At 46.9% G+C, this 25,398-nt stretch overlaps 9 protein-coding genes across 9 annotated transcripts; 4 read left to right on the top strand and 5 right to left on the bottom strand.

Moving 5' to 3' along the window:
* Window positions 1-1,239: 1,239 nt before the first annotated feature.
* On the bottom strand, window positions 1,240-2,247 carry MCYG_07217 (conserved hypothetical protein; the record flags this gene model as incomplete). Its single annotated transcript, XM_002843388.1, has 4 exons — window positions 1,240-1,314; window positions 1,417-1,970; window positions 2,111-2,176; window positions 2,241-2,247. 4 exons carry the CDS (start codon window positions 2,245-2,247, stop codon window positions 1,240-1,242), a joined length of 702 nt encoding a protein of 233 aa, XP_002843434.1.
* A 566-nt stretch (window positions 2,248-2,813) lies between these two features.
* Window positions 2,814-3,389, top strand: MCYG_07216 (conserved hypothetical protein; the record flags this gene model as incomplete). The annotated part of the gene is made up of 1 exon (XM_002843387.1): window positions 2,814-3,389. The coding sequence occupies one exon, from the start codon at window positions 2,814-2,816 to the stop codon at window positions 3,387-3,389; it is 576 nt and encodes a 191-aa protein (XP_002843433.1).
* Window positions 3,390-3,997: 608 nt separating this feature from the next.
* Window positions 3,998-5,313, top strand: MCYG_07215 (TRI7; the record flags this gene model as incomplete). The annotated part of the gene is made up of 2 exons (XM_002843386.1): window positions 3,998-4,776; window positions 4,857-5,313. The coding sequence occupies 2 exons, from the start codon at window positions 3,998-4,000 to the stop codon at window positions 5,311-5,313; spliced, it is 1,236 nt and encodes a 411-aa protein (XP_002843432.1).
* A 3,020-nt stretch (window positions 5,314-8,333) lies between these two features.
* On the bottom strand, window positions 8,334-9,140 carry MCYG_07214 (conserved hypothetical protein; the record flags this gene model as incomplete). The annotated part of the gene is made up of 2 exons (XM_002843385.1): window positions 8,334-8,368; window positions 8,498-9,140. The coding sequence occupies 2 exons, from the start codon at window positions 9,138-9,140 to the stop codon at window positions 8,334-8,336; spliced, it is 678 nt and encodes a 225-aa protein (XP_002843431.1).
* Window positions 9,141-10,945: 1,805 nt separating this feature from the next.
* Window positions 10,946-12,331, top strand: MCYG_07213 (oryzin; the record flags this gene model as incomplete). Its single annotated transcript, XM_002843384.1, has 4 exons — window positions 10,946-11,260; window positions 11,321-11,860; window positions 11,926-12,031; window positions 12,093-12,331. 4 exons carry the CDS (start codon window positions 10,946-10,948, stop codon window positions 12,329-12,331), a joined length of 1,200 nt encoding a protein of 399 aa, XP_002843430.1.
* Window positions 12,332-13,198: 867 nt separating this feature from the next.
* MCYG_07212 (calcium-transporting ATPase sarcoplasmic/endoplasmic reticulum type) lies at window positions 13,199-16,427 on the bottom strand (the record flags this gene model as incomplete). Its single annotated transcript, XM_002843383.1, has 4 exons — window positions 13,199-13,636; window positions 13,709-16,024; window positions 16,082-16,239; window positions 16,310-16,427. 4 exons carry the CDS (start codon window positions 16,425-16,427, stop codon window positions 13,199-13,201), a joined length of 3,030 nt encoding a protein of 1,009 aa, XP_002843429.1.
* Window positions 16,428-17,511: 1,084 nt separating this feature from the next.
* Window positions 17,512-18,604, top strand: MCYG_07211 (retinol dehydrogenase 12; the record flags this gene model as incomplete). The annotated part of the gene is made up of 2 exons (XM_002843382.1): window positions 17,512-18,425; window positions 18,481-18,604. The coding sequence occupies 2 exons, from the start codon at window positions 17,512-17,514 to the stop codon at window positions 18,602-18,604; spliced, it is 1,038 nt and encodes a 345-aa protein (XP_002843428.1).
* Window positions 18,605-20,584: 1,980 nt separating this feature from the next.
* Window positions 20,585-22,217, bottom strand: MCYG_07210 (3 protein epsilon; the record flags this gene model as incomplete). Its single annotated transcript, XM_002843381.1, has 8 exons — window positions 20,585-21,052; window positions 21,112-21,199; window positions 21,264-21,538; window positions 21,600-21,611; window positions 21,673-21,692; window positions 21,813-21,859; window positions 21,929-21,936; window positions 22,077-22,217. 8 exons carry the CDS (start codon window positions 22,086-22,088, stop codon window positions 20,633-20,635), a joined length of 882 nt encoding a protein of 293 aa, XP_002843427.1.
* Window positions 22,218-23,764: 1,547 nt separating this feature from the next.
* Window positions 23,765-24,789, bottom strand: MCYG_07209 (conserved hypothetical protein; the record flags this gene model as incomplete). The annotated part of the gene is made up of 3 exons (XM_002843380.1): window positions 23,765-24,327; window positions 24,552-24,644; window positions 24,738-24,789. The coding sequence occupies 3 exons, from the start codon at window positions 24,787-24,789 to the stop codon at window positions 23,765-23,767; spliced, it is 708 nt and encodes a 235-aa protein (XP_002843426.1).
* Between the last annotated feature and the right edge of the window lie 609 nt (window positions 24,790-25,398).

The following is a 25,398-nucleotide window of genomic DNA, read 5'->3' as shown; positions in this document are numbered from 1 at the left end:
AAATGTCGGCTGAGAAAAAAAAAAAAGGGTGATAAGAATAGACCCAGAAAGGCCAAAGCTAAAGATCAGGACTTTAATAGCGGATGAACCAATGAAAGGTTCGGAAGGCTGCAAATGATAGGCAGGAAAACGGGCCCGCCGTTCCAGTTACGCTCCAGCTTAGCCTCCTTTGGGCCTTTTTTTTTTTCTTCTCGCAAGGGGGAAGAAGAAAAAGCACAACACGCATTTGCTAGATGGGGTTGCAACGCGGTACTCCGTACAAGGGTTTGAGCCCGGCCCCAGGCTCCCAGGCTCGTGGCCAGTCCCGATGATTGAGAGATATGCAGCGTCAGGGTCAAGGGTCGCCAGGCATTCTTGCATACCATAGTATACGTCTCTGTCGTCAACAGTTGCATGAGGCCGAATGAGCACATATTCATCATATATATCTTTCGTATGGCTGTGTCACATCTGTGCTGTCAAGGGCTTCGTGCTGACGCTCATGCATCTCCATCTCACTGAACGAGGCTAGAACCAGGCTTGGACACGAAACCTTTTCAGCCTCGTATGAACTCCGTAATATTGAATCATTCCTTGCCCGGATCGAGAACACAGCCGTTTCCCGACAGGATGGCAAAGAACCGCCAGGTGCTTTGCGCTGAGGGCGCTTCCAATGCGAAGTGCAGGAAAAAGCCATCTGCGTGATCACCGCGAAGCCTTCTCCCACTTCGCCCTGGAACGTGGTATCGATCTTCCTGCCCTGTCTGTGTGTTCGCGCTTGTAAGGTTAACTCGAACCGGAGTCGGTGTTTGGCGGGCAGTCTTTTGGCCGGTCCGGCGGACAGTCGCACCGTTTTCCTCATCCACCCCATATCCGTATATACATAGCAGGTCAGCTGTTTTTCCTGTCAGACGTGTTCTTCCACCCTGGGATAAAAAGGCCTTCTATATGTTATATGTCGCTTGTCGATCGAATCCTTTAGACCAGCCATTCTTTGTGTCCCCCAGCCTGGCTGACGAGAGATTCTGCTGGTTACGAAGGATTCGTCTTTTTTGACTTTGGGGCCCGCCAAGCTCCGGTTCGTTGCCGTTGCTGACAAAGCTTGGCGGGAGAACCCGGCGGGCAAGTGGTGATCACGTGGTAATCGGGGCCCGCGAGTTCCTTCAAGGGGCTTCGGGGCCCGCGGGACCCACGGTCACATGATGCGTTGCTTATTAAGCGAAAGATGGCAGATTGATAAGATAACAACTTTTTTTGTTTTTAAACTTGGAGAGCGATGAGATCATACTTGGAGGATCTAGAACCGAGGACCTCGTTGGATGCTGCAGATCTGCTCTATAAACAAGGAGTATATAGAACGAGCCTCCCCATGCTAAACTGAAAGAGTCGCGGCACGTATCATATATGTTTGCTCATTAACTAGATGGCCTAAGAAACGGTAGACTGCAGCATTCTCGCAGCCAGCTGACCCAACAGCCTCGTCCGGTCGGACGCTGGCAGCTCCTGATACACGGCATAGACACTCTTCCCTTCGCGGTCCCTGATGGCGCCGATTCGATTACCCGCGACCGTCCCTGCCACCATACCCGTAAAGTTGGCAATGATGAATCCCAGGATTGCACCGCCGATAGCGCCCATGATAGACCAGAACCACCTGCCGTTCGCACGGAGGTCGAACTTCTCGCCTTCAGCCTTGGTGTTTGCACCTACGCCCCCACGGCCACCGCCCATCATGCCATTTTCTCGAAGCATTTCCTCAAACATAGAACCAAATTGCTCGGCGGAATATTCGTCTGATTGAGGTGGTGTGGCATACGCGCCCTTGAAGTATTTGGTGCTGTGGGCTGTGGTGTATGCGCCCCGCCGGTTCTTGTCAGACAGGGTATAGTAGGCATCGTTCACTTGTTGGAATTTTTTCGTTCGCTCGGCCCGTTCGGGGGAATCGGCCGGGACACGGTCGGGATGGTACTTCAAAGCTGCTCTGGCCGGTGCTCAAAATTTCTGGTTAGTAGTCATGCCAACGTAAGTGTAGGTCGGAAGTAAACGGACTTTTTATACGCTTCTCGGACCTCTTTGTCTGTCGCAGACGGGTCTATCCCCAGCAATTCAACTGTCACAACCGAGGGTTAACCATATGTTTCGATCAGCAGCAAGGTGATCAACCGCATAAGAGGCGTACAGTAGTCAACAATCTCGTCTGGCGCCCCAAGTTAGCATCTCTACTACACCGTACCGATGACTCCATATAAAGGAGAACTTACCTGCCATGATTTGTTATTAGAGATCCTCCTATAAAACCGCTATTATCTTTATCCTCTCGTAGTACTGTCGTCTATCCATGTTCCTCCTGCTCTCGTGCCCTTTTATATACAAGTTGTTGCCCGATGACGTTATTTCCCGTTGTCGTTCACGTGATGCGGGAGCAACTCTTGCTGACTAAGATTCCCAGCCACCGCAAAAAGCGACTTTCAGCTTCTTTTGCTTCTTCATTCTTTTATTCTTTTTGCTACGAGATATCCATAGAGAAGACGACAGCGAGTTTGCGCGCAATTGGACCAAGCGACGAGCTATTGTTGCGTGGAGAGGAGCCTTGCGCATCATTGGCGAGTTGATTTGTTTTCTTAGGCGTTTATTTCATACACTGCTGGCGACCCCTTGATACACTCATTATCGAATTGATAAGAACTCTTATATATTCCATCCCATATATATACCCATATACTGAGCCTACTCTTACTCTACGCGAACGTGAAAACGGCCAAGGAACTTACGCGCCCATACACTCTCTTACTCCTCCTTTTTCCTCGAAAGGGCCGGAGACTTATCGCCTAGTAATGAGCTTTCTCTACCCCTTTGCGCCTTCAGACAGTCATCGACACAGCAGCAGCAGCGGCCGCCACGGCCATAGCTCCAGTCATCGGTCCCATTCCAAAGAGCGCCGTCACCACCGATCGTCCTCGTCTGTTGTTGGCTCCAGTTACGGCCACGGCCATAGCTCTAGTCGCAGCCACCAGAACGGAAGCACTCGTCCTTCCGACAGCTCAATCTTTGGCTTGGGTTCGCACGCAAACCGCTCAATGGCTTCGTCCATCTTCTCAGCCGGCTCGTCCTCTCGCCGCGCGAAACCCCGGGCGGGTTTCGTTCATCGCATGATGCGCAAGATCAAAAAGTTGTTTAGAGATATAATGCATTACATGAAGAGACATCCGATGAAGGTTTTTTTCCTGGTTATCCTACCCCTGATAACCGGTGGAGTGTTGCAGAAGTTACTGTCGTCTGTAGGCATTAGGATACCGGGGCTGTCAGCGCTGTCGAAAGGTGGCGGTGGCGGTAGCCGTGATCCCTTTAGCGGAGAAGGGTTAGCCGGTGGTGTCAGTGGATTGATGTCGCTGGCAAAGGCCTTTGCCTGAGGCGCCTTGAGCCTTCTTCCCATGTCTTTATGTCTGTTTGGATTTTGATACCTTGGTTTTATGATGTTTTCAATTAATGATCAGTGGGATAGGGATATAACACCAACTAGATACCAGCTTGCTTATTATACAATCCCCAGTCGCTCCTTTTATCATGTTATATATATTTACAACGTTTATAAATGACCGAAAATAATGAGACACAGTCAACGTCCAGAGACCGTTTTGCTTTTTCTTCAGTATATCAAATTGTCCCGTGTCTGTTCAGCCTCCCAATCCCAAGCAGCCATTTATGCGAGAGCTAATGATAAATCTTCCAGAATGATCTGCTTGAGTTACACAGCAGAAACTCGCCTATGGCTGGGAAAAGTCTGCCTGATGGCTCTGAGGCTCCCCACAGTGCCACAGACTGTTTTACGTACATTCTGGCTAGTCGGGTTCGGCTATAAATACAAAGCAACAATTTTACGTGTATAGTTATCAGCCATGGAGTAGGCGTCAAAAGGGGTTCTGTCAGAAGTAACCATCCAGTTCTTTTTAAAAGGAGTCATGCTTCCTTTACCCGGGTTTTCCAGCTTCTGCTGGTTATTCCTCATCTTCGTCTAGCTATGGAAGTTCACCCGGTACTCCTTGGTGGAGCTGTGGTAGCCAGCACTGCTCTCGTCGTGGGCTTCACAGAGCCATCCTCCATCATCCGCACCGCTGTCACTCCTGTTCTCATTATCTGTTCGTTCCAATGCATTACCACAAGCATAGACTATATGGTGCGAAGTCCCTGGGCGTCTTCGGTGGGCGGGTACACCCTTACCTTTCTTCTCCATTACTTTGATATTGCCTTGCTCAGGGGTTGGTCATTCGAAACCAAAGGACCGTCAATCGACCCTGGCACAGGCCAGAGTATACCAACTGATACTAAGGATAAAAAGGACAGTGCATGGGAAAGGCTGAAGTTTGGCCTTGGGGCAGTCTGTTCATTTCGGCATATTGGAACACCGTACCAAGTCAGGAATGTGCCTTCGTTCAGCGATAGTGATCCAGAGTATATTCCGTCGCGGTCTCGATTCTTGCTACGGACAGGCCTGATATTCGCGGCAAGCTATTTGATCCTTGATCTGGTCACATTCCAAGTCGACACGGAGGTCAATCTCAAGTTCTTCTCTCCTAGGAATATCCCTTTCTTTGCACGGCTACGTGTGATATCGGGCGAGGAGATTGTTATGCGCATATTCGGCACCATCGCCTCAGGGTTGACGGTAACATGCGTTCAGAGAGGCAGTTACAGCCTCGTTGCATTCTTAAGTGTGCTTTTGGGTATCAGCGAACCGCAAGAATGGCCTCCATACTATGGATCTCTCTCGCAAGCCTTTTCCTTGCGACAAGTTTGGGCGTAAGTCACTTGCTATCCTTTTACTTCTGATCTCCAAAAAACAAAAAGACAGCCAATTAACCCTTTCTACTTAACTACAGGGTTTTCTGGCACCAGGCCAACGCTGCCAAATTCGCTTCCATGTCCAGTTTCATCATTCAACGTGTGCTGGGTATATCTCGCGGAACTCAATTATCTAGGTATGCGAGGCTCGTGACGATATTCGCAATATCAGCCTTGATGCATGTACTCGTTGACGTGGCGGCTGGAATGCCAGTATCCAGTTCGGGGGCCATACGATTCTTTCTCACTCAAGCGTTTGGAATCTTGGTAGAAGATATAGTTGTCAGCATATACTGCGGTTTCTTGGCTCGAGGTCGCCCTCGGCCTTCTTATTATTATCTGCTGGAGAAAGGTGTTGGTTTTATGTGGGTTGGTGTCTTTATGGTATGGTCGTCGCCGGCATACGTCTACCCGTTGATGTATCGTGTGAATACTGGGCGTGAAGACTCTGTTATTCCGTTCAGTATTATGAAATTGCTTGTATCGGCTGGTTAACTATGAATATCATAGTGTTATACCTCTCTGGAAGGTCTGAATTCTAGCTTAGAAGCCTACTGTCCAGGTTGACCGTTTTCTTCCAGGACCATCAAGCCAGAAGACAAATATTCCGTTTTTGAAGCAGCTCTATCACAGTGCCCTGCTCATCACCATAACTATAGTAACATAGAAAAATTACATGATGGGCTTGATCTTATATAATTTAATAGCTTGGAACGCACTCTATACAGACGGTTATTCTTAACTTCCGAATTTCTCTGGAGAGTCGAGTCTTCCCTGTACTATTGTATCACATATTCTTACAAGTATACCTTTGACTTGACGTCCGCTGTCTATGATATAACATGGGATTATCAAGGAGAAGGACCCGAAATTGTCTTATGTATGTTTCTTTTTTTTTTTTTTTTTTTTTTTTTTTTGGGAAACCGCCTTATTATCACTCTCTTGGGGTTAGATGTAGTAATATTGAAGCTCTTGGGGTTTAAACCATCTAAAGAATAGATTAGAAGCAGGTAATATCTCCTCTCCTTAAAGTGACTCAAGCCTCTTTATACTGTCTATGTGTAACTATAGCCGTGTCCGTCAGTTTGATCAAGAGACCAGTCCATCATAACTTATTGCAAAACTTGCTTCTAAGGCGAAACATTTAAAGTCATTCCCCTTTCAGGAGAAAGAACAGGCGAGAGATCATCGACCTCAGCTGGGTTGAGCTATATAACCAATTATATATATATATATATATCATCAAAGGGAGACCCCACTGGTAGCTAGTTGCATATCACTCGTCTTTTAAGGACCCAGGATACCAGAGAGATATTCCTCCTATAACCCTTAAGCTCGGTGGTATATTCCCTCTATATCACGGTATACTATTTCATCATAGTCCATGGATGTGAAAAGAACAGTTTTGATGAGTAGGAAGAAACCATGAGAAAGTCGAATTCTTAACATAAAAAGAAGCGTCACGTGATACTGGAGATAAAAGCTTGTAGGAAACTTAAAGCGGCACGGCGATCCATTATATTCGGCAAGTTGTAGTAAAGCTACGGAGTAGTGACTGACCATTTAATATAAACTATTGATATCAAGATATCAAGTTCCCGGCAGGTATTCTGTTACAATGGCGATATGTATTCCTCGTTCAGTGGGAGAAGGCCTTCTTTTCATCACAACATTGGAAAATCTTTCTATTCCAATGATAATAGCCGGTTCTGCTGTTCTTCAACTGCTCGCCGATCTCATCGAAGCTGGATAATCCCTGGCTATATAATACCTTCATTATAAGGTATATTAGACTAAACCGGTCGATCTCTCATCACCAGTACTACCCCATGTCCCACCATCCAGAAGCCCTGCAGCTACGCGACCTACACAGTACAATCCGCTTTTTACGAAGCCAACTGGAAGTAAGGCCAACCTTGGGAGCAATTGGGCTCATATGAACTTCATAATGTCAACTTTATCTGCTGCCGCGTTTCCCGCTATGGAAAACCATATCAGTTAATAGTCTGATAACTATAGCACAGGGATATATATTAAAATTTGCACGCCCAATGGGGTACTCCGCATTCAACTGGAGCAAACACACATATGGAATATATGCTCTTTGATGGATGAAAAAATCTACCTAATAGCATCCATGACTCTTGCTATCTTTCCACTTCTCGGTGGTCGTGGGTATACTATCACAATAAGGTGCTTCGCCGGAAATACCATTATCAATCAGGTTATAAATACCCCGTACAGAGTATAGTTATACAAGTAACCCCTGAAAAGGTTCACTCCCGTTTACTGCACGAAGTACTCCGCACAGGGCCCTGCACTGCAAGCGGGCGGGAGAGCGACCAGGGGTAAGAGTTTATTGTGTATATTACATAGTATGGCTTTTGGCTAGGTCGAATGCATATATGTATATGCATCATGTACTAACATGGCACCGCTATCCAGGGATCACCTTTGATACGTGAACTTACCACTCGATATATCCGATGGCAGGTTGGTTCAGAGATATATACACCACGGCAAATATTGCTTCCCCGGGGTTCTAGAATACGTTCCCCAGGTATAAGTTGAAGATCATAGGTGAGACATGGGCCATACTTCAACTGCTCCGGGTATTTAGCAGGCATTGATTGCATGTTGAGTAGGGTACAAGTACTGGTGACATGCGAGCGATTTGGACTACTCTGGAAATACATGCATACTGGTTCTGATTCCTAGCTACTACCTAGATCATACCGTACGCACATGTAGTTATTATTCGCGGTTCTTTTTCCAGCCCCGTCTCCTTGGCTTCAGGTTCTTTCTATACGTATCACAAGGTGTCAACTGTCGAACTCTGACTTCTATGAGCTGTTACGTAGTATCCAAGGAGCCTGTGCTGGTAGGGCCGTGACGGGCATAAATATCCACCATTAACTTCCTGGTACCAAAGATGTCTGCCGGATGATGTGATTTATCGTGATTTCCATTGCATAAGAGAAACTAGCGTAGTTCATGGCACAGTTTCCATATCCTTTGCCAGCAGGAGAGGAATTAGGTTGATATCATTTATGATAGTTACATACATAATATGCCGACTTGCTTACCGCGTGGGTCAAAAGGCAGGCCTGCATAAATAGATTCAATTGAAAGGGAGGTCTGTTGGTCCCATATTTAGCTCTTCTTAAATATGTAACGTATGTATAAATGATATTCCAAAGACGAGGAAATACATTGACCTGGTAGACCAAAAACGAGAATATGTTTCTATTTTCCTTTTTCGAGTGTGGCTGCTCGGATATGTTTCACTGACGGCCCTGCCAGGAGGATCGTTTCAAAATAGCTGAAACGAGGTTTGCTGCACGTGGAAATGAAGGGTATGCATGATATGAAACGGGCTGGTGAGAAAAAAAAACGCCACATTGATTTCTGGAGAAATCGGAAATTGCACGCTCTGGTATGTACAAGGCTACTGATGCCGTATACTCCGAACGGAGTATTATTTTGCTGTGCCCGGGGGATGAAGAAGGTAAAAATTATGCGACGTGTATGAATAGATATGCCAAAAACTCTATGGTCAGCGGCAAGGTAATTAAATAGTAAACAAAACAGGATAAGCAAAAGGGAAAAGGAGAGATAGAGAAAAAGGTAACCGGGAAAAACATCATTTTGAATCACTCTTGCAAGATATCAACCATACCGCGAATGGAGTCCTTTAATTCCTTGGGTTGGAAACCACCCAAGGCTTTCTTTATCAGATCCATAGTCTGGGGTGGAAGCGACTTGGTGCCCTTTGAGTGGATACTTAGACCTGGGGGGGTAAACATCGACTTATCCGCATATATGACCATCCACATAGGCTGCTCGTCACCTTCCCTTATGGGTCTACTGCCCTCAGCTGGAAGCTTGCCGTAGCCCAAAACCTCCCATCGGTTGGTAATAAACTTGGCGAAGCCGGTGCCTCGCCAAGTAAATATTCCTGGGAGAGAGTTTGGGGTCGGTCTTTCTGTCCCTTCGGTGGTACCAACATCATCAGTGTCCTCCGAAATCGATTGGTAAGAAGTTACCGAGTTAAGGACAGTATCGTCTGTAAACTCAACGATGCCACCATCGGTCTCTGTAGACGGCTGGTCGGGTTCCTTTAGTGAATATGTAATGGATACATTTTTCTTGTCCTTCAAGAACTCGATCGAGGAGCTCAGGACGTACCATGTCCCGAGCAACGGGATCGTGCTTGATATTTCTGGACAATTGGCCGGGGGAGCAGCAGTCGCAGCACCGGCAGCAGTAGTAGGCGACGATGAGATCCTGGATGGAAGCCGAAGGTGGATTTCGTTGGGCATGTTTTTTTCTTTTCTTTTTTGATTAGCGTAGCTCAGTCGAACATAAGGGACAACTAATTTAACTGCAGAGTGAGGGTGGCAAGTATAGTTCACTCTGAGGTTGCAATGGATAGTCTTGGTAATCTCTCCAGAGCCCGTCCTTGATATAAGCTTGCCCCGAAGAGTAGGGTACCGTGGGTCCCCTTCTGTGTGTGTGAGAGAGAGAACGTTTGAGATTGTTACAAGTTTTTTTTTGGGTGTTTTTGGTGGAACGAAAAAATACTAGACGGAGCTAAGTTTACCCGGCCCGGACAAGCGACTCGCGTGGGCGACCTCAAGAACCTCAACTTCGAACAAGTTACAACAAGCTCATCTTGATCAACTCCGATCAGCTCTGATAGACGGCTGGTGCTTTTGTTAGAGACGATCTTGAGGCCGATCTTTGAAGCTGGAAGTGACACGGCTGGTTCGGCTCGCGCCTAAACACATCGATCCACTTTGATCTAGCTTATTTTTATCTCTTATCAAAAACATAAGAGCTGACAGACACATGAGAGAGCACACGGATAACTCTTGGGAGCTGAAATGGCTGGAATGGTGGTCAAGGATAGTTTCGCAAGGTACTCTTCCTTGGTACCGGTCTCTATCAGGACGTTCTCCATCCATATACATGCTCTCCTGTGAACGGGGAACAGCCATGGAGAGTCATGCAACTGGAATCACAACTCTCGGGGTTATTTTATGGGCTCTTAAGATTGCGTGAACCTTTCCCCCCAAGGATACGAGAGCTCTTGTGCTATGTAAAGTCCCAGAATATGGTTCATGCACCGGAATAACCGCAAAATCTTGCGGTCAGTTGAAATGGAATGCTCCTATTGGTCCCCAAGCCGTATTTGTGCCTTGGGGTCGATTGCCTAATATCTTAGCACCAAGAATCGCGAACAAGGGGCATATTTTTATTCTCCATCTTCACCCCTGACGATAGTCCTTGACGCTCTAATTTCAGATAACAACGTTTGATAGAGCAGATATTCCAATATTAGTCATGTGTTTCGGCTTTTTCCACTGGCCAAGCATACGGAGTTGCTCCTGAAACTATCAACTTTTCGGTCACTCACTCGACACAGCCATATTCCCGAAGAATCCTGGGAAACCTTCAATTTAGTAGCCTTTCGATAGAGGGCACAACATCGTGGCAGCTTTACGGAGTATACGCTACCATCACTTTGACGCATATACGCGCAGTAGTATCGTGTGCGCTGTCTAAACCCCGTGGGGTCGTCAGTTATTAACGGCAGTCCTTATTCAAGAGCGCAGTACTATGCGGAGACCAAAAGATGTCGTCTGACTCGTTGGTGAAACTCTTGGTGGTGCTTGGTATCCCCTGCGGAGATATCAATCATTCAGCAAAATGATACCTATAACATCATCAAGTTTCTTTTCTTTCTTTTTTTAGGAGGGCCGAGGTATCTCAAACCCAGCTATGGCCAGCTCTTGACCTCTGTACCATGCCGCATCTTGCCGTAATATTGATCTCTTATTTCTGTTTCAACGTGTGGAACTCGCTTTCAAGGTATATCCCGACGACCCTATGGCAATCTACTTCTACTATGGTACCTGTCAGCCTTGGAAGGGATGAGGGCTGAAATAGCCACCGCCAAACATGTTCTCTGCTCGAGTTGAGGTATGGTAGAGAGCTAAGTGGAATATAAATTTGGCCCTCTGCCCACCAGCTCAATACCCCTTGGTCTCTTTTCTGCATCAGAAAACACAGACATTCCACTCCTTTAACAACTTTTCTCTTACATTCCTTTATATTCATCATAATGGTCTGCCTCAAGACTCTGTCCGTGTTTCTTGCAGCATTTGCTGCCGCCGATGCTCGTGCGGTCTTCAAGACTCAGAGCAGCAACAAGGCGGATATCATTCCTGACTCCTACATTGTGGTCATGAAAAATGGCGTCTCCCACGATGACTTCAAGGCCCACGTCTCCTCTGTCTCACAGATCCATAGCAACAACAAGGCCAAGCGAGGCACCAACACCAATGGTATGCAGCGCGAGTTCGATATTATGAACTGGAGAGGTTATCACGGTCACTTCGACCCAGACACCCTTGATGAGATTCTCAATGACTCCAAGGTTTGTTTCATACCTCCAATCAGTTTCTGTACGTTTGGAAGAATCTAATAATATCAATAGGTTGACTACGTTGAACACGATCAAATTGTCAGAATCTCGGGCCTTGTCACCCAGCGTAGTGCTCCCAGCTGGGGTCTTGGACGTGTTTCTCACCGTCAGGCCGGAATCCGTGACTACGTTTTCGATGACTCCGCTGGCCGTGGTGTCACCATCTATGGTGTCGATACCGGTATTGATATCAACCACCAAGACTTCCGAGGACGTGCTCGATGGGGTACCAATACTGCTGACCGTGACAACGCTGACCGCCACGGTCACGGAACCCACACTGCTTCTACCTTCGCTGGGACTACCTACGGTATTGCTAAGAACGCCAACATTGTTGCCGTTAAGGTCCTTGGCTCCGATGGCTCCGGCAGCACCAGCGGTATCATTGCTGGTATCAACTTCTGTGTCCAGGATGCTCAGTCCCGTGGAATCCTTGGAAAGGCTGCTATGAACTTGTCTCTCGGTGGTGGCTTCAGCCAGGCCAACAACGACGCTGTTACTCGTGCTCAGAACGCTGGTATTTTCGTTGCCGTTGCCGCTGGAAATGACAACGTAAGACTCACCTCAAATCCAAATACCTCATTACATCATTTACTAATTATTATTCCGCTTTATAGAAAGATGCTCGTAACTACTCTCCTGCCTCTGCACCAGCCGTCTGCACTGTTGCCTCCTCCACTGTCAACGACAGCAAGTCCTCCTTCTCTAACTACGGTTCAATTGGTAAGTAAAGTCATGATATCTGCTTTCCCAGTGCAAGAATGAAATACTAATATCATTTAAGTTGACATCTACGCTCCTGGCTCCGACATCATCGCTGCCCGTCCAGGCGGCGGTAGCACCACCATGTCCGGTACCTCCATGGCCTCTCCCCACGTCGCTGGTATGGGTGCCTACATGATCGGAATGGGAATCGACCCCCGCCAGGTCTGCGACCGCCTCAAGCAGATCTCCCTCCCGGCTATCCGCAGCCCAGGTCCCAGCACCACCAACCGCCTTCTCTACAACGGCAGTGGCCAATAGGTGATCGATTTTCTATAATGCCCCCTCACCTTGAACTCGACGTTCGGTCTTTACTTTCCCAGTACATTTTTAACCTCGCCGCATCAACTGGTTGAGTGCCGGGCTTGAACTTATCAAAACTCTGCACATATTACTATTTTCTTTCTCAGTGCAATCATTTTTATGTTATTATTCTTTACCACTTATTAGTTTATATATAGCGAATCGAATAATGCTTCTTCGCTCTTTGAATATTTTATCTTGACTGTCTTGATTTCACATTCGGGTATTTCGTATTCTGGTTCTGTCATTATCTTAGCTTCCACGAAAGCAGTTCTTGAATATGAAGCTTCCTCCCCGTTTGTACCTCGACCCACATCACAAACTTTTCAGTTCTCTGCCCCAGTGATCTCGTATTCCCTTATGCATGGACGTTGGCTGCCTCGCGGCTAGCTAAGGACTTTGCTAAGTGGAGCTCGCTTGAGCTTGTGTAAGAGAGTTGCAAGTTTGAGGTACAAAATGTGTATCCACTGATATATAGTGATTATGTATAACTTCACAAAAATAACTTACAATTCAGAACATAGAAATCTAGAAAGACACATACTCCATTCCACCACCTATTGGCTGAAAGAAAATATAATCTATTTTCTAAGGTAAAAGCGAATTCAAACCAGAACCAAGAGACGTAGGAATTCATGTAAGTCAATATCTTGTGTCTCGTTTATCCTCGTTTACCCCCTTTTTCTTCTCCTGAGAGATTGTGATTGGGCGGGGGTTTCTAGTGTTGAGGGGATGAATAGTTCTGCAAGAATAGAGATAATACTTCACTTGTAATACGTACATAAAAGTACATGAAGGATTTCAAAGCAGCATTGGATGTCGTTTTCACGATGTCTTTGGCTTCGCGTTGGATCCATTCTGAACTTCTTCCTTTCGGTCGAGTGTGACATGTGTCACATAAAGGACCCTCTCCGCGTATTTCAAGAGTTCGTCGATAACCACGACTGGCGCACTGATAGCCAAAACAGCCTTCCACTCAAGCCAGTTGAGCGGCAAAATGTTGAACAGGCTTTGCAGGAAAGGGATATATAAGATGGCGAAATGGAGAGACATGGAGAGCATGATGGCGTAGACGAGCATCATGTTGTTCCATAGAGGGAAAGTAACCAGAGATTCGCTGGAAGATAGGGCATTCATGGCGTTTAACATCTCAATCACAACAAGGATGGAGAGAGAAATTGTGGAAGCAGACTTTGATATATCATTGCTGAACATTTCACAGCCAATCTCAGAGAACTCGCTGGAGCATTTGTGGAAGTGGGACTGCGTAGAAAACAAATCAGTTTCAGATCGAACTTGGGGTAGAACGGTGTCCGTATGAAAATATGTTCTTACCAATTGCCAGAAGGAGATTTGAGGGCCCTCTGGGTTGAACATGAAGTACCACGCGTAACCAAATACTGTTGCGGCACCAACATAAATACCAATAACCATGTAGCGGAAGAACAGCCAACCTCCAACAAGGGGTTCATCTCGTTTGCGAGGTGGGCGTCTCATGACGTCATGATCTGCTGGGTTAAACGACAAGGCTGTTGCAGGAAGACCATCGGTAACCAAGTTGACCCACAGGAGCTGGACAGGTACCAAAGCTTCAGGCATGCCGAGGGCAGCAGTTAGGAAAATGGACACAACCTCTCCGATATTTGACGAGATCAGATAGCGAATAAACTGTTGGGTGTTGCTGTAAATAGACCTTCCTTCCTCAATGGCAACTTCAATAGTGGCGAAGTTATCATCTGCGAGGACCATATCAGCCGCAAGTTTAGCAACGTCGGTTCCAGAGCCCATGGCAACGCCAATATCCGACTTCTTCAGTGCAGGAGCGTCATTGACTCCATCTCCAGTCATAGCCACGACATGTCCGATTGACTGTAAAAGGTCAACGAGCTTTGACTTATGAGTTGGTTCGGTACGAGAGAATAGCAGGCCATTTTTGGCTGCTTCAAGCTTTCCTTGCTCGCTCAGTTCGTCAAATTCTCTCCCAGTGAAACTCTTGCCGCGGAGGTTTTCATCTTTACCAAAGATTCCAATTTGTCGGCAAATTGACTCAGCAGTATGCTGGTTGTCACCGGTGATAACGACGACTCGGATTCCTGCTTCACGGCACTTTTCGATGGACGGACGGACCTCTGGGCGTGGAGGGTCTAGCATGGCGACAAGACCGATCAAAGTCATGTTCCGTTCCAAGTTCTCGTATTCAGCCGACGTCTGAGCGTTGTGTAGCAAGGGGGTTTCTGGAACATTAACAATGTTTGCGATGGCAATTATGCGAAGCCCTTGATCACCGTAGCCCGCCACTTCTTGTTGGATCAGTGAAACATGTTGCTTTGTGAGAGCAACTTTCTCTCCGTTTGATCCAATAATAGCGTGAGAGCACCGTTCAAGAATGGTTTCTGGAGCGCCCTTGACAAGCAGTTTCTGGCTTCTTCCTTTTCCAGCCAAGACGGACATACTCTTACGGTCGCGACAGAATTCGTATGTCGCTTGGATTGGTGATCGAGTTTCATAGTGCTTACTAGCGGCATGAAGACGCTCGGCGGGAGGTAGAGTCCTAATTTTGGCGTTGACTGCGGCGTTGTCAGTTCCAATTTTCTCAGCCAACACCCTGAGAGCGCCTTCGGTGGGCTCGCCGATATTGCTAAAAGTGCCAGTCTTAGCATCATACGCTAGCTCGGCTTCGTTGCAAAGAGCCATGACTTCGGTCATTTGGTAGATGGTGGCAGATGAAGCAGCCAAGTCCTTGAGCACGTTTCCATGCTGTTTTAGGTTGCCTTCGGGAGAAAAGGTGGTGCCTTCAACCTCAATCTCTTCAAGACCGTTTCCGCCTTCATTCAAATAAACAATACGAGCGACACTCATCTTATTGGTGGTAAGGGTTCCGGTTTTATCAGAACAGATAACACTGCAGCTTCCAAGGGTCTCAACGGAGGGCAGAGATCGCACGACGGCATTTTTTGCTGCCATTTTTCTTGTTCCCAGGGCAAGACAGGTAGTGATGACGACCGCGAGGCCTTCTGGAATGGCCGCCACGCCCAGGGAAACAGCTATTTTGAGATAGTAAATGGCTCCCTTGGTCCAGCCTCCATGGCTTGGATCACCAAAATGCTCGATGTTTATGAGCCAGACAAGGATGCAAATAACCGTGATAACCTTAGCCAATGCGTCACCGAAGTTGTTCAGCTTTTGCTTCAATGGAGTAGGTTCAGAGATTTGTGCAGTGATACTTTCATGGATATCACCAATTGCGGTGTTGCTACCGGTAAGCACCACAATAGCTGTAGCGTGGCCAGTAACAACAGTAGTGCCAGAGAAAACCAGGTTAACCTGATCTTGTTTCACAGCCTGGGGGTCCTTGATCGCAGTTGTGGTCTTGGAAACGCTTTGACTTTCACCAGTTAAGATGGCCTGGTCAACCCGGAAGCTGTTGCTCTGGATAGCGAGTAGCCTGCAATCGGCTGGGATGCGGTCGCCCACGGCTACCGAGATAATATCACCGGGCACAAGCTCTTCAGCCTTGATACGGTGAAGTGCTCCATCTCTGATGACCTTGGCTTCGTTTGCTGAATATTCTTGAAGAGCAGCAATGGCCTTTTCAGCACTGCTTTCTTGAGACACGCCAACGATCGCATTGAGGATAAGAATCGTAAGGATCTAGCAAAAATTAATACCCGAACTGAACGGTTGGATTAATTCTCTATAAGTACTTACGACTATGGGGTCCACGAATGCAGTCCATCCTTCACTGTCTTCAAACAGTGCCAACACAAAGGATATCACGGCGGATCCTAACAAGATAATGACGAGCTGATCTTTGAATTGTTCCAACACAAGTTGCCACAACGGGGTTGGCGGTTCCTCCTCGAGAGCTACGTAAAAACGACGAGTTAGTGAGAAATCCCAGAAGGAATACACTTGGTCCAAGTAGCAGCTACACACCATTAGAACCATATTTCTCCCTGTGCTTGACCACCTGAGCCTCCGGCAAGCCCTGGTCCTCCTTCACTCCAAAATGCGCGAGCACCTCCTGCGGAGTGGAAAGGAACGAACGCTCCATGGTACTCTATCTTTCTTCAAGCTCTGCGCTAGGCGCAAGGAGAGAGGAAAAGAAGAAGAAAAGAGACAGAATTCCAATCTGTACCCGTGTCCTCAAGGAATTTTCAAGCTGACAAATCGAGCTGTTTTATGTGACGGAAGGGAAAAAAGGTAAAATCAGCCACTCAATTCGACTTTTGTGTCCGTCCCATGAGCAGCGATAACGAGGATTCAGCGTCTGAAGGTATGTGGGTTGAGCCCGGGGCTCTGCTGCGGTACGTGGAGAGAGGACTTTGCAGCTGACCGCGAGATCTTCCCCGCAAAAAGAGAAGAGATATATTATCGATATAGGGTGGGGAGGTGTTTCGCAGCTGACAAACGAGTAGAACAGCAACGCAACAGCCAGTCTATTGCCAATTACTCTTCGCAGTGAAGCCAGAGTAGGAGAAGAAGAGAGGATGCAAGAAAGCGAAGATGTAGAATTTACTCTTTTTCGCTGCTTTAAAATGCCGTTTTTTCTGCTAAGCTCGAACCAACGTGGTCTTTTCGGGCGCCGGAAGAACATAATACCGGAGATCATCTAGCCTAAAGAGGACTAGTCTATACTTTATCACGTAAGATGTCATGTGATACTCCACGTGGGTTTCAGGTGACCTTGAGCCGCATGTTATGTAAGCAGATCATCCTCGTTCTTATTCTGAGTTCATATAAACACAAAGTATTTGCATGCACACTATGTAATCCCCTGAAGGCTTTCCATGTCCATGAGAGCCTCTCACGCCCTATCGACTTTGATATAGGAGGTCTTGCTAGTGCAACATTGTTGACTGCTGCGTTATTGTTCAACCTAACTTCTAACGGCTGCACTGCAACACATGCTGTCTAACGGTGTCGCGCAGTTCTTAGAGGTAACATGGATGGCTCCGTTGCACATATCAAGAACGTTTGGAAACTCGGCCCCTTAGCCATAAATCGAATTCCGTTCTCAACCTGCATGGCCTTTCCTGTCAGCAGCACCCCTTGACAGCTCCACGCCTTGTTTTCATAACATTCTTTAAAATCATTTCAATTGCTAACCAGCAGTATTCATCAAAATGGCTTGTACTATGATGCAATTCGATGCTGCCACCATCGAGAAAAGGGCTACTGCAGCCGCTTTTTACCACCGCCAACTCTTTGCTGAACCACCTATAGCATCACGCAATGAGGTAGATCTTGAAGGGAAAACCGCCATCATCACCGGATCAAACACTGGCCTGGGATTTGAGTGTGCCCGACAACTTCTAGATCTGGGTTTAAGCAAGCTCATAGTCGCCGTTCGTGACGAGGTCAAGGGTCAGGATGCCAGAATAAAGCTGCTTTCTGGGAGAAATGCCGAGAACCATACCATCGAGGTTTGGAAGCTGGATCTCTTATGCTACAATTCGATAATGTCCTTCGTGGGACGAGCCAAAGGGCTTGGGCGACTGGACTACGTTGTCAACAATGCTGGCCTTGCCAAGTTATCGTTTGAGATAAACAAGAGTACCGGACATGAAGAGATTGTGCAAGTCAACTACCTGTCCCTTGCATTGCTTACAATCCTTCTACTACCAGTGCTCAAAGACAAGAACTCGGTTCAGCAACCCGGACGTTTGGTCAACGTATCGTCTGATACTCCTTCTTGGGCTAAATTTAAGGAAAAGCATTCAATCCCTCTACTACCTGCCTTTGACAAGGAAGACAACTTTGATCCGCACGATCGTTACTCAACTTCTAAGCTACTTGGTCAGCTGTTCCTGGTAGAGCTAACCAGACGAATACCTCCATCTGTTGCTATCATCAATGCTCCTAATCCAGGCCTGTGTAAAACTAGCCTAACCAGGGACTATAACGGCAGCTTCCGTGGGTTTATATTTGGTGTATTCAGGCTCATGTTTGCTCGCACTGCTGCAGTTGGCGCCCGCTCGCTCACTGACGCACTCGTTAAACATGGCCTGGAGTCTCACGGGCAGTATCTGGAAGATGGGAAGATACAGCCGTAAGCTTAACACTTATACTCGAGATGATAAGTTGCTAATTGACTCCTCGGACAGAATGGCACCTATGGTCTACACGCGCCAGGGCAAGGAGGTTGCCGAACTGTTATGGCAGGAGACTATTGATGAGTTGTCATTTGTAAATGCATCTAGTATTATTAAAGACCTAAGGAGCGTTTAGTCCCCCGTGGCATGAATGTAAGCCTCCACAAAGTGAATGGTGCGGTGACTGGTTTACTTATCTACATATTAACTAGTAAAAGTACTCTGCTAATAGTAATGTTACACTCCCAGGCGCATCTACTAGTATATATACCTTAGTTATATCATTTCCCCTTGGGAAGAGGGCATGATAAAATAAGCAGTGTTCCAGAACCACCAAATTAAACCCCACTAATAGTGGGCTATTGTCAAATCTACCATTTGGCCAAAAAGACGAGCTTGAACTGAAGAGAGATTCCTCATATGTATACTGACAGCTATTTAAGCTTCCAGTGGCCCGAACTTACCCAGGTTTAACTAGTTGAGTGCTAAAATTGACGGCTATAACTCTATTCGGGCATTATCAAGAATTGATAAAGAGATCCTATTCTATTTGAGGATGACCCAAGTATCCTGCGCCAGATAAGTATATAAAGATAAGAAAGGATGGTATTATCTAGAGTATATCTATCCCGAAGGTTACTTTCGCACTATACTGGTTATCAAAGGTTCCATTAAGATGATAACATGACTAAAGCATTTATCTCGTCCGGTAATAGCCCAGAGTGGCTGCCATAACTCACATGAAATATACTATATGAGAGCAACTTGCACCAGACCATGCAACCAGGTGTAGTGATCTAATGTGCTCGTATCTTGAAAGCTGCCCTTTTATATGAACCTGGTATCCTTCCCTTCAAAACTATGACTATGAGATCTCACCTCTGTACAGCATTATCCGAGCCGCTTGCAGTAAGATACGATGTATTTAGACCTGCTACACCTAATCTGTATATCTAGGTCAAGTTAGCTGTAGGGAAAAAATACTTTATGGAGAGCTCTACAAGCTGAACCTACATATTGAGCGGCATCACCATTAGGCTAAAGTAATTTTTGGATATTCTAGTCTTTGGCCAACGGATCTAGAGGGCCGAGAATCACCGGATATCAAACGGATAGAGGTATAAACATGGTATGGTATACTTATACTTATGTATAAATGCAAGGTCAAGGGGAGAGCCCGAGCATGAAAATAGTTAAATCTATAGGCTCCCCTTGACATCTTAAACCATCGACAGCGTCATTGTTGGGTATTGTAGAACGAAGTCTTTGAAAGTCCTTGAGTAAAGTTAGTAATCCGCTCCAGGCGTATATAGATGGTGCCTTTCTCTTGTAGAATGTTTAGAGAGTATATAGTAATACTGAGAGTCGTTTGCAAGTAATAATTCGACAGCATTGAGGAGTTGACTCACTCGAAGGGTCAATATGCTACTGTTTGCTTAGAGAAGCAGGCCTATACAAGTATAATCTAGGTATCGGCAGTGACGTATCTAATACGCAAGTCAGCCCTGCTGTGCTTTTAACTGCAGGCAGCGAGTCAACACATGTAGACCGACTTAATCTGATATGGCCTTTTGTTATGTCATGTTAATGTTATTTTATGTGATGCATAAGCTGAGCAAAGGCACAAATCTCCGAAGACAAGCAGGGCAAGACGGATAGACGGAATGGCAAATGTGTAGAGGGGTATGGGGGGTGAAGAGAGGGCGAGAAAAATAAACAACAGAGGATTCCGATCTGTCCAGACATAAGGTCTTCTCCAAGTGCTTTAAAAACTCCGCCGATCCAGCAGAAGATACAACGACCCTTGAGATAAAATGAAAGGAAAAGAAGGGGAACTCGGAATTTGGAATTGGAATTTGGGAATAATGTAATAAAAGAAAATGAGCATAGGATAGAACACAGAGTAAGGCGAGACATGGATGGCTAGGCTAGGCTGGATAGTTGAATGACCGGGGGGTACATATATGGCCCTTGCGGGGTTAAACAGTCCATCGTCCAGTTTTCAGCTATAGAGCATGGTGGGTAACAGACATATTTGGACAGGTAATATGATAATCTGTGGTCTTCAACATCAAAAGGGCATTTTTGGATTTTTTTTGGGTTATCATTTTTTTTATGTTTCTGCCTTTGCCGTAGCCTTAAGATCCTAACCATGAATTCCCGTCTAGGACTCAGCAACAGGTTCTTCCTTCTTGACCTCAGTAGTATCGGGGGTTGGCTCCTCAGACTTGACAGCTGTAGCATCGGCCGCGGCGGCCTCTTCAGTCTTCTTCTCTTCGGTAGCACCTTCAGCGGAGGCTTGTTGACCCTGGGTCATGTGTGATTCCGGCTCACCACCCTCGGATGAGGTCCAGAGAGTCAAGTTGTCACGCAGAAGCTGCATGATAAGGGTGCTGTCACGGTAGGACTCTTCAGAGAGAGACTCAAGCTCAGCAATGGCATCATCGAAGGCTTGTTTGGCAAGGTGGCAGGCACGGTCTGGAGAGTTGAGGATTTCGTAGTAGAAGACAGAGAAGTTGAGGGCGAGACCGAGGCGGATTGGGTGGGTGGAGGTTAGTTCAGTTTGGGCAACATCGGTGGCGTTCTAGACATATTAGTTGGGGTAATGGTGGGAAAAAAGAGGAGTGAGACAAGATAACATACCTTGTAAGCATCGTGGGCAGCGGTGACTGCGTTCTTGCGCTTGTTCCCAGAGGCGAACTCGGCGAGGTAACGGTGGTAGTCGCCCTTCCTACAATAAGGTATCAGCGGTGCATGTCCCTTTTTGCGTGTACAAGGCTCCAGTGTAGATATACATCTTGTGGTAGAAGACCTTGGATTCTCCAGACTCGGCCTTGGGGATGAGAGACTGGTCCAAGACATCGAGGACATCTTGGCAGACACGCTCAAGCTCAGCCTGGATCTTCTGCCGATACTCGCTGATGGCCTGGACGTGCTTCTCAGAGCCCTTGGATTCTTCCTTCTGTTCGATGGACGAGATGATGCGCCACGAGGCACGACGGGTTCCAACGACGTTCTTGTACGCGACAGAGAGAAGGTTGCGCTCATCAACTGTGAGTTCACCACCGATCTATAACGTGGCAAGGGGTTAGTTTGACGGGCCCATGCCGATTTCATGCAAGTTAACATACGCTGGCAACTTCCTACAGAAGATTGTTAGTAACCTGGAGATCTTGACGAACGCTTGATGATAGCATATCTTACCTTCATGTACGTGACCATCTCTACGGAGCAAGGAAAAAAACAACAGAAGAAAACAATCAGCCATCATCCAAACAGGGGCCTTCAGCAGAGGAAAGCGAGTGAAGAGAAGACATCCTCCACATTCACAGACGAGGTCTTACCATCGTAACGCTCGGCCTGCTCACAGAGCCTCGCAAGGAAGGTTTTGCTATATCCCAAGTCAGTCAGGGCACGTAAAGAAAAGGAGGCCAGGAGCCCGTCAAGAGTCCGTCTTTACCTTTCACGCTGTAAAACCGAATTAGAACGTCAGTCCAGCTGCTTCCAAACAGAATAAAACCAGAGAAATAGTATCAAACAGTCCCGTCTGTTCTGCTCTGCGTCCTTGCAAGACGGCGCGAAGAACTGCGGGAGGGGTAAAAACGTACCTCAGATGTCATATTGGGCAGTAGATTTCAAAGTAGTCGAGAAGAGGGAAAAGGAAGAAGAAAGACAGTCTCAGTATTTAGCACTTGGAGGCAAGTCGACTCTGAGTCTGGTTGAGAGAGCGAGTTGTGTGTGTTTGTGTGTTGATGTTTGTTGTTTTTTGGTGTTAACGTTGAGAGAAGAAGAGGAAGAAGAAGAAGAAGATGGTGGAGATGAAGATGTGTGGGAAAAAAAAAATGACGATGGTCAAACTTGCCCTGTTTATCGCGGCGCTCTTCAGGCACAGTGAAAGAGAAACCAACAACGTCAAAGACGAAGAAGAGAAGACGAAGGAGAAGAAGAAGAAGACGTTGCTATTTATCTTCTTTTTCTTCTTCTTTGATCTGGCTGCTTCTGCCTTGTGTGTTAGCGAGTGACCTCAGCGCTAACTGTGACAGCCAACGGTGGCAGAGAGCCTTGAGGCAATCTCCCTTACGCGCCGGGATGATGGAGATTCTTTCTCTTATCCTTCTTCAGTTATTTAAGATGCCGGTGATGTTGCCTCTGTTGCTTCTGTCGCCTCTACTGACACTTTTACTTGCATAGTCTACTGGTGTATAACTATTATACCGGATATACAGACACAAAGATGAGGGCCTCGAGTCAGCCTGTCCCATGGTCTGCCTGGCCTTGACCCTCGGTGACTCTGCTGTTTGCCTATGAAACACCAGGGCCGCCTGATACTATGGGCTGATGTGCTGTGACTGATGCTATATATATCCTCACTCTGTGCCGCAATCCCCCTCAACCACGGCAGCTGCTTTGATGACAGCCATACACAGCCTCTCTCTTCTCTCCCTTGACTGTCACCATGCAAGGCAGAGCCTCAAGCATGAAGTCTTCTTCTTTATCTTCTTCTCTTTGCTCTTGTTCCCTTTTCACTTCTTCTTCTCCTTTTCGATACTCGAGTCATGTGACAAACACAGCCTCATCGAGTGAAGAAAAAGAGAGACAAACGTACGATTGGGATTTTAATACAGTATGAAAAGTTCGAGAAGAAGTAAAGTGCCGTGGTATCTCCATGGCCAGCTCTGTTATGGGAAAAATAGGCTGAGGAAATCCCTTGTAGCAGCCAAGTTGATATACTACCAGGATACGTAGTTACCTGATAAAACAGGTCTCCGTACAAGTGTATATAATTATTAGAAGGATATAAGATCCAGACAACCAGGCATCTAGTTTGTGCGTCAGCATGTCGTACATGTGTGACTTTGTAAGGCCCTTGAATACTTGCTCTCAGCCCCTGATTATCAGGAGGTAGAGTCAGGGTAAAAAACATTCATACAACTATTCGAACAGCTCTATAGACAGGCCCAAGAAGAAAGTGAAAAAAAGAAGAAATAAAACGAAATCTAGTAACCTAACAAAAACAAACCTAGTATGCTAAGAAATAACTAAGTAGGCTGTTCTCCGTCTCTCAATCTGGGCGTCTGCTTGCTTGCTCGCTCGACTGCAATATTCTAAAACTTTTTGATGGAAAGAGTAGGAAAGATAGGAAACCGGCGTTTCTTTTGGGTGAAAGCCAAGATGGAGGGCATGCATGGGAAGTATGGATGGAAAAAAGGGGGAAATAGGATAGGGATTATTAGAATGGGCACTAATTTCGGGGGTATGAAGGGATATATCAGGTCAGACGTGGAAGGAAGGCGAATCACATAAAGTCGTCATCTCCTAGGTCATCAGCGACGTCATCATAAGCCGTAAGGTCTGCTCGATTGTTGCCAGCCCGCGAAGCAACTAGGCTGGTCTTGGTCTTTGCAGCCTTGGTCTTCTTCCCGCTCTTATCAGCGGCCTTCTCTTCTTTGAGCTTCTCGTTGCTGGCGGCGGTCATTGCACTAGCAATCTTCTTGATCTCCTGGCTGGGAAGTTCCTTGACTAACTGTTTGGTAAACTCTTGCAGCCACAGGGTATATGCTGGCTTCTTGGACTGGGCCGTCAACAGCGGCACGAGGGTGTTGGTGAGGGCTGTGAACTGTGGTTTTGTGGTTGGCTTGAAGAGAGGAATGGAGGCTAGATCTATAGACTTGGTGGGGTCGTTGGCGTCTGATATCACGCTCTTGGTGGGCGCGGTGCGGTTGCGTGTGCGGGCGAGGTCGATGTCTCCGAACAAGTCTTCAGCGTGCTTCAGGTCTGCTTCCTGCTCAGTCCTACGTAGCTTCTCGCGCTTAGCGACCAGATCTTCTTCGGAGTCGGTCTCTTCCTCTTCCTCCTCTTCTTGCGCCCGTTACCGTGCGACGCCCTGGTGTTCGGCTATCCTTTGCGAGCGGGATTTCTTGCTGGCTAACGATTCAGCTTCAGCTTTGGCTTTGGCAGCAGCGACTTTTTTGGCCTTTTAGCGCTATACCTCGCTGTCCTCAGCGGCCTACCAGTCATCGAGAACCTGTTTCCGTCACCTGTCAGCACAAGATCGCACAGGATAATAATCACCTCAGGTCAACCCACATCGTCACTATCCTCTTCATCATCAAACTTGCGACGCTGCGCTGCTACGAGTGGCGGCGACGACGGAGGTGTGCTCTGCTCTTCATCTTCTAGAAAATAGAAAAAGAAACGATGTCAGCCCCTGTCAGTTCGCCAAAAATTTGTGTCCCCATCCGGTGCTTCTCTCGCTTGCTTCCTCTCACCGCTCTTCTGGCAAGGTCCCCTCGGTTCATCGTCATCTCGTACGTGGTTCATGTATGATGATGTGATTTCCAACGCATATGCGGCGATCTCACAACACGGACGAACCCCAGTAACTAAAAAAAACCCCCATGGCAGAAGCAAGCGAGGGAACAGGCGAGCGCTCAGGAACAGGTACAATATATATATAATATATGCTTACCCCACTTTGACGGCGCCATGATTGCTGCTCTTTCAGGGCTTGTTTTTTTCGTCTGCTATGTATACGATATCACTTCTTTTTCTTCGTTCTTGGGTGTTTTGGACGCTGGACGCTGCTGGCTGGTTGCCTATCGTCTTCGAGGCGTTTTGGCGGGGAAGTCGATTATCTCGGGCAGACTGGAAGCTGGCGTAGCGGGTTTATATGGGCGAGTATCGAAGACGTTCCTTGAAGAGAGGGCAGAGAGAGACGGAGGAATATTTAGTCGAACCTCGAAATATTGTTGTCTTTTTATCTGTGTGTGAAGAAGTTCGTCTTTTTTCTTTTCCTGCTTTTTTCTGCCTTTTTTGTCGTTTTTCTGCCCAACGAAACGTCATTGGCGGGGGAGAATCACATGATATTTGTCATCCCGATCAAGGCTGCTTTTTTTTTTCTCTACTGATGAAGCGAAGAAGAGTAAACAG

This window comes from Microsporum canis, genomic scaffold (assembly GCF_000151145.1).
Source record: "Microsporum canis CBS 113480 supercont1.7 genomic scaffold, whole genome shotgun sequence".
NCBI lineage: Eukaryota > Fungi > Ascomycota > Eurotiomycetes > Onygenales > Arthrodermataceae > Microsporum > Microsporum canis.
The sequence above is the reverse complement of the archived record's forward strand: the minus strand, read 5'-3'. Positions and strand labels throughout refer to the sequence as shown.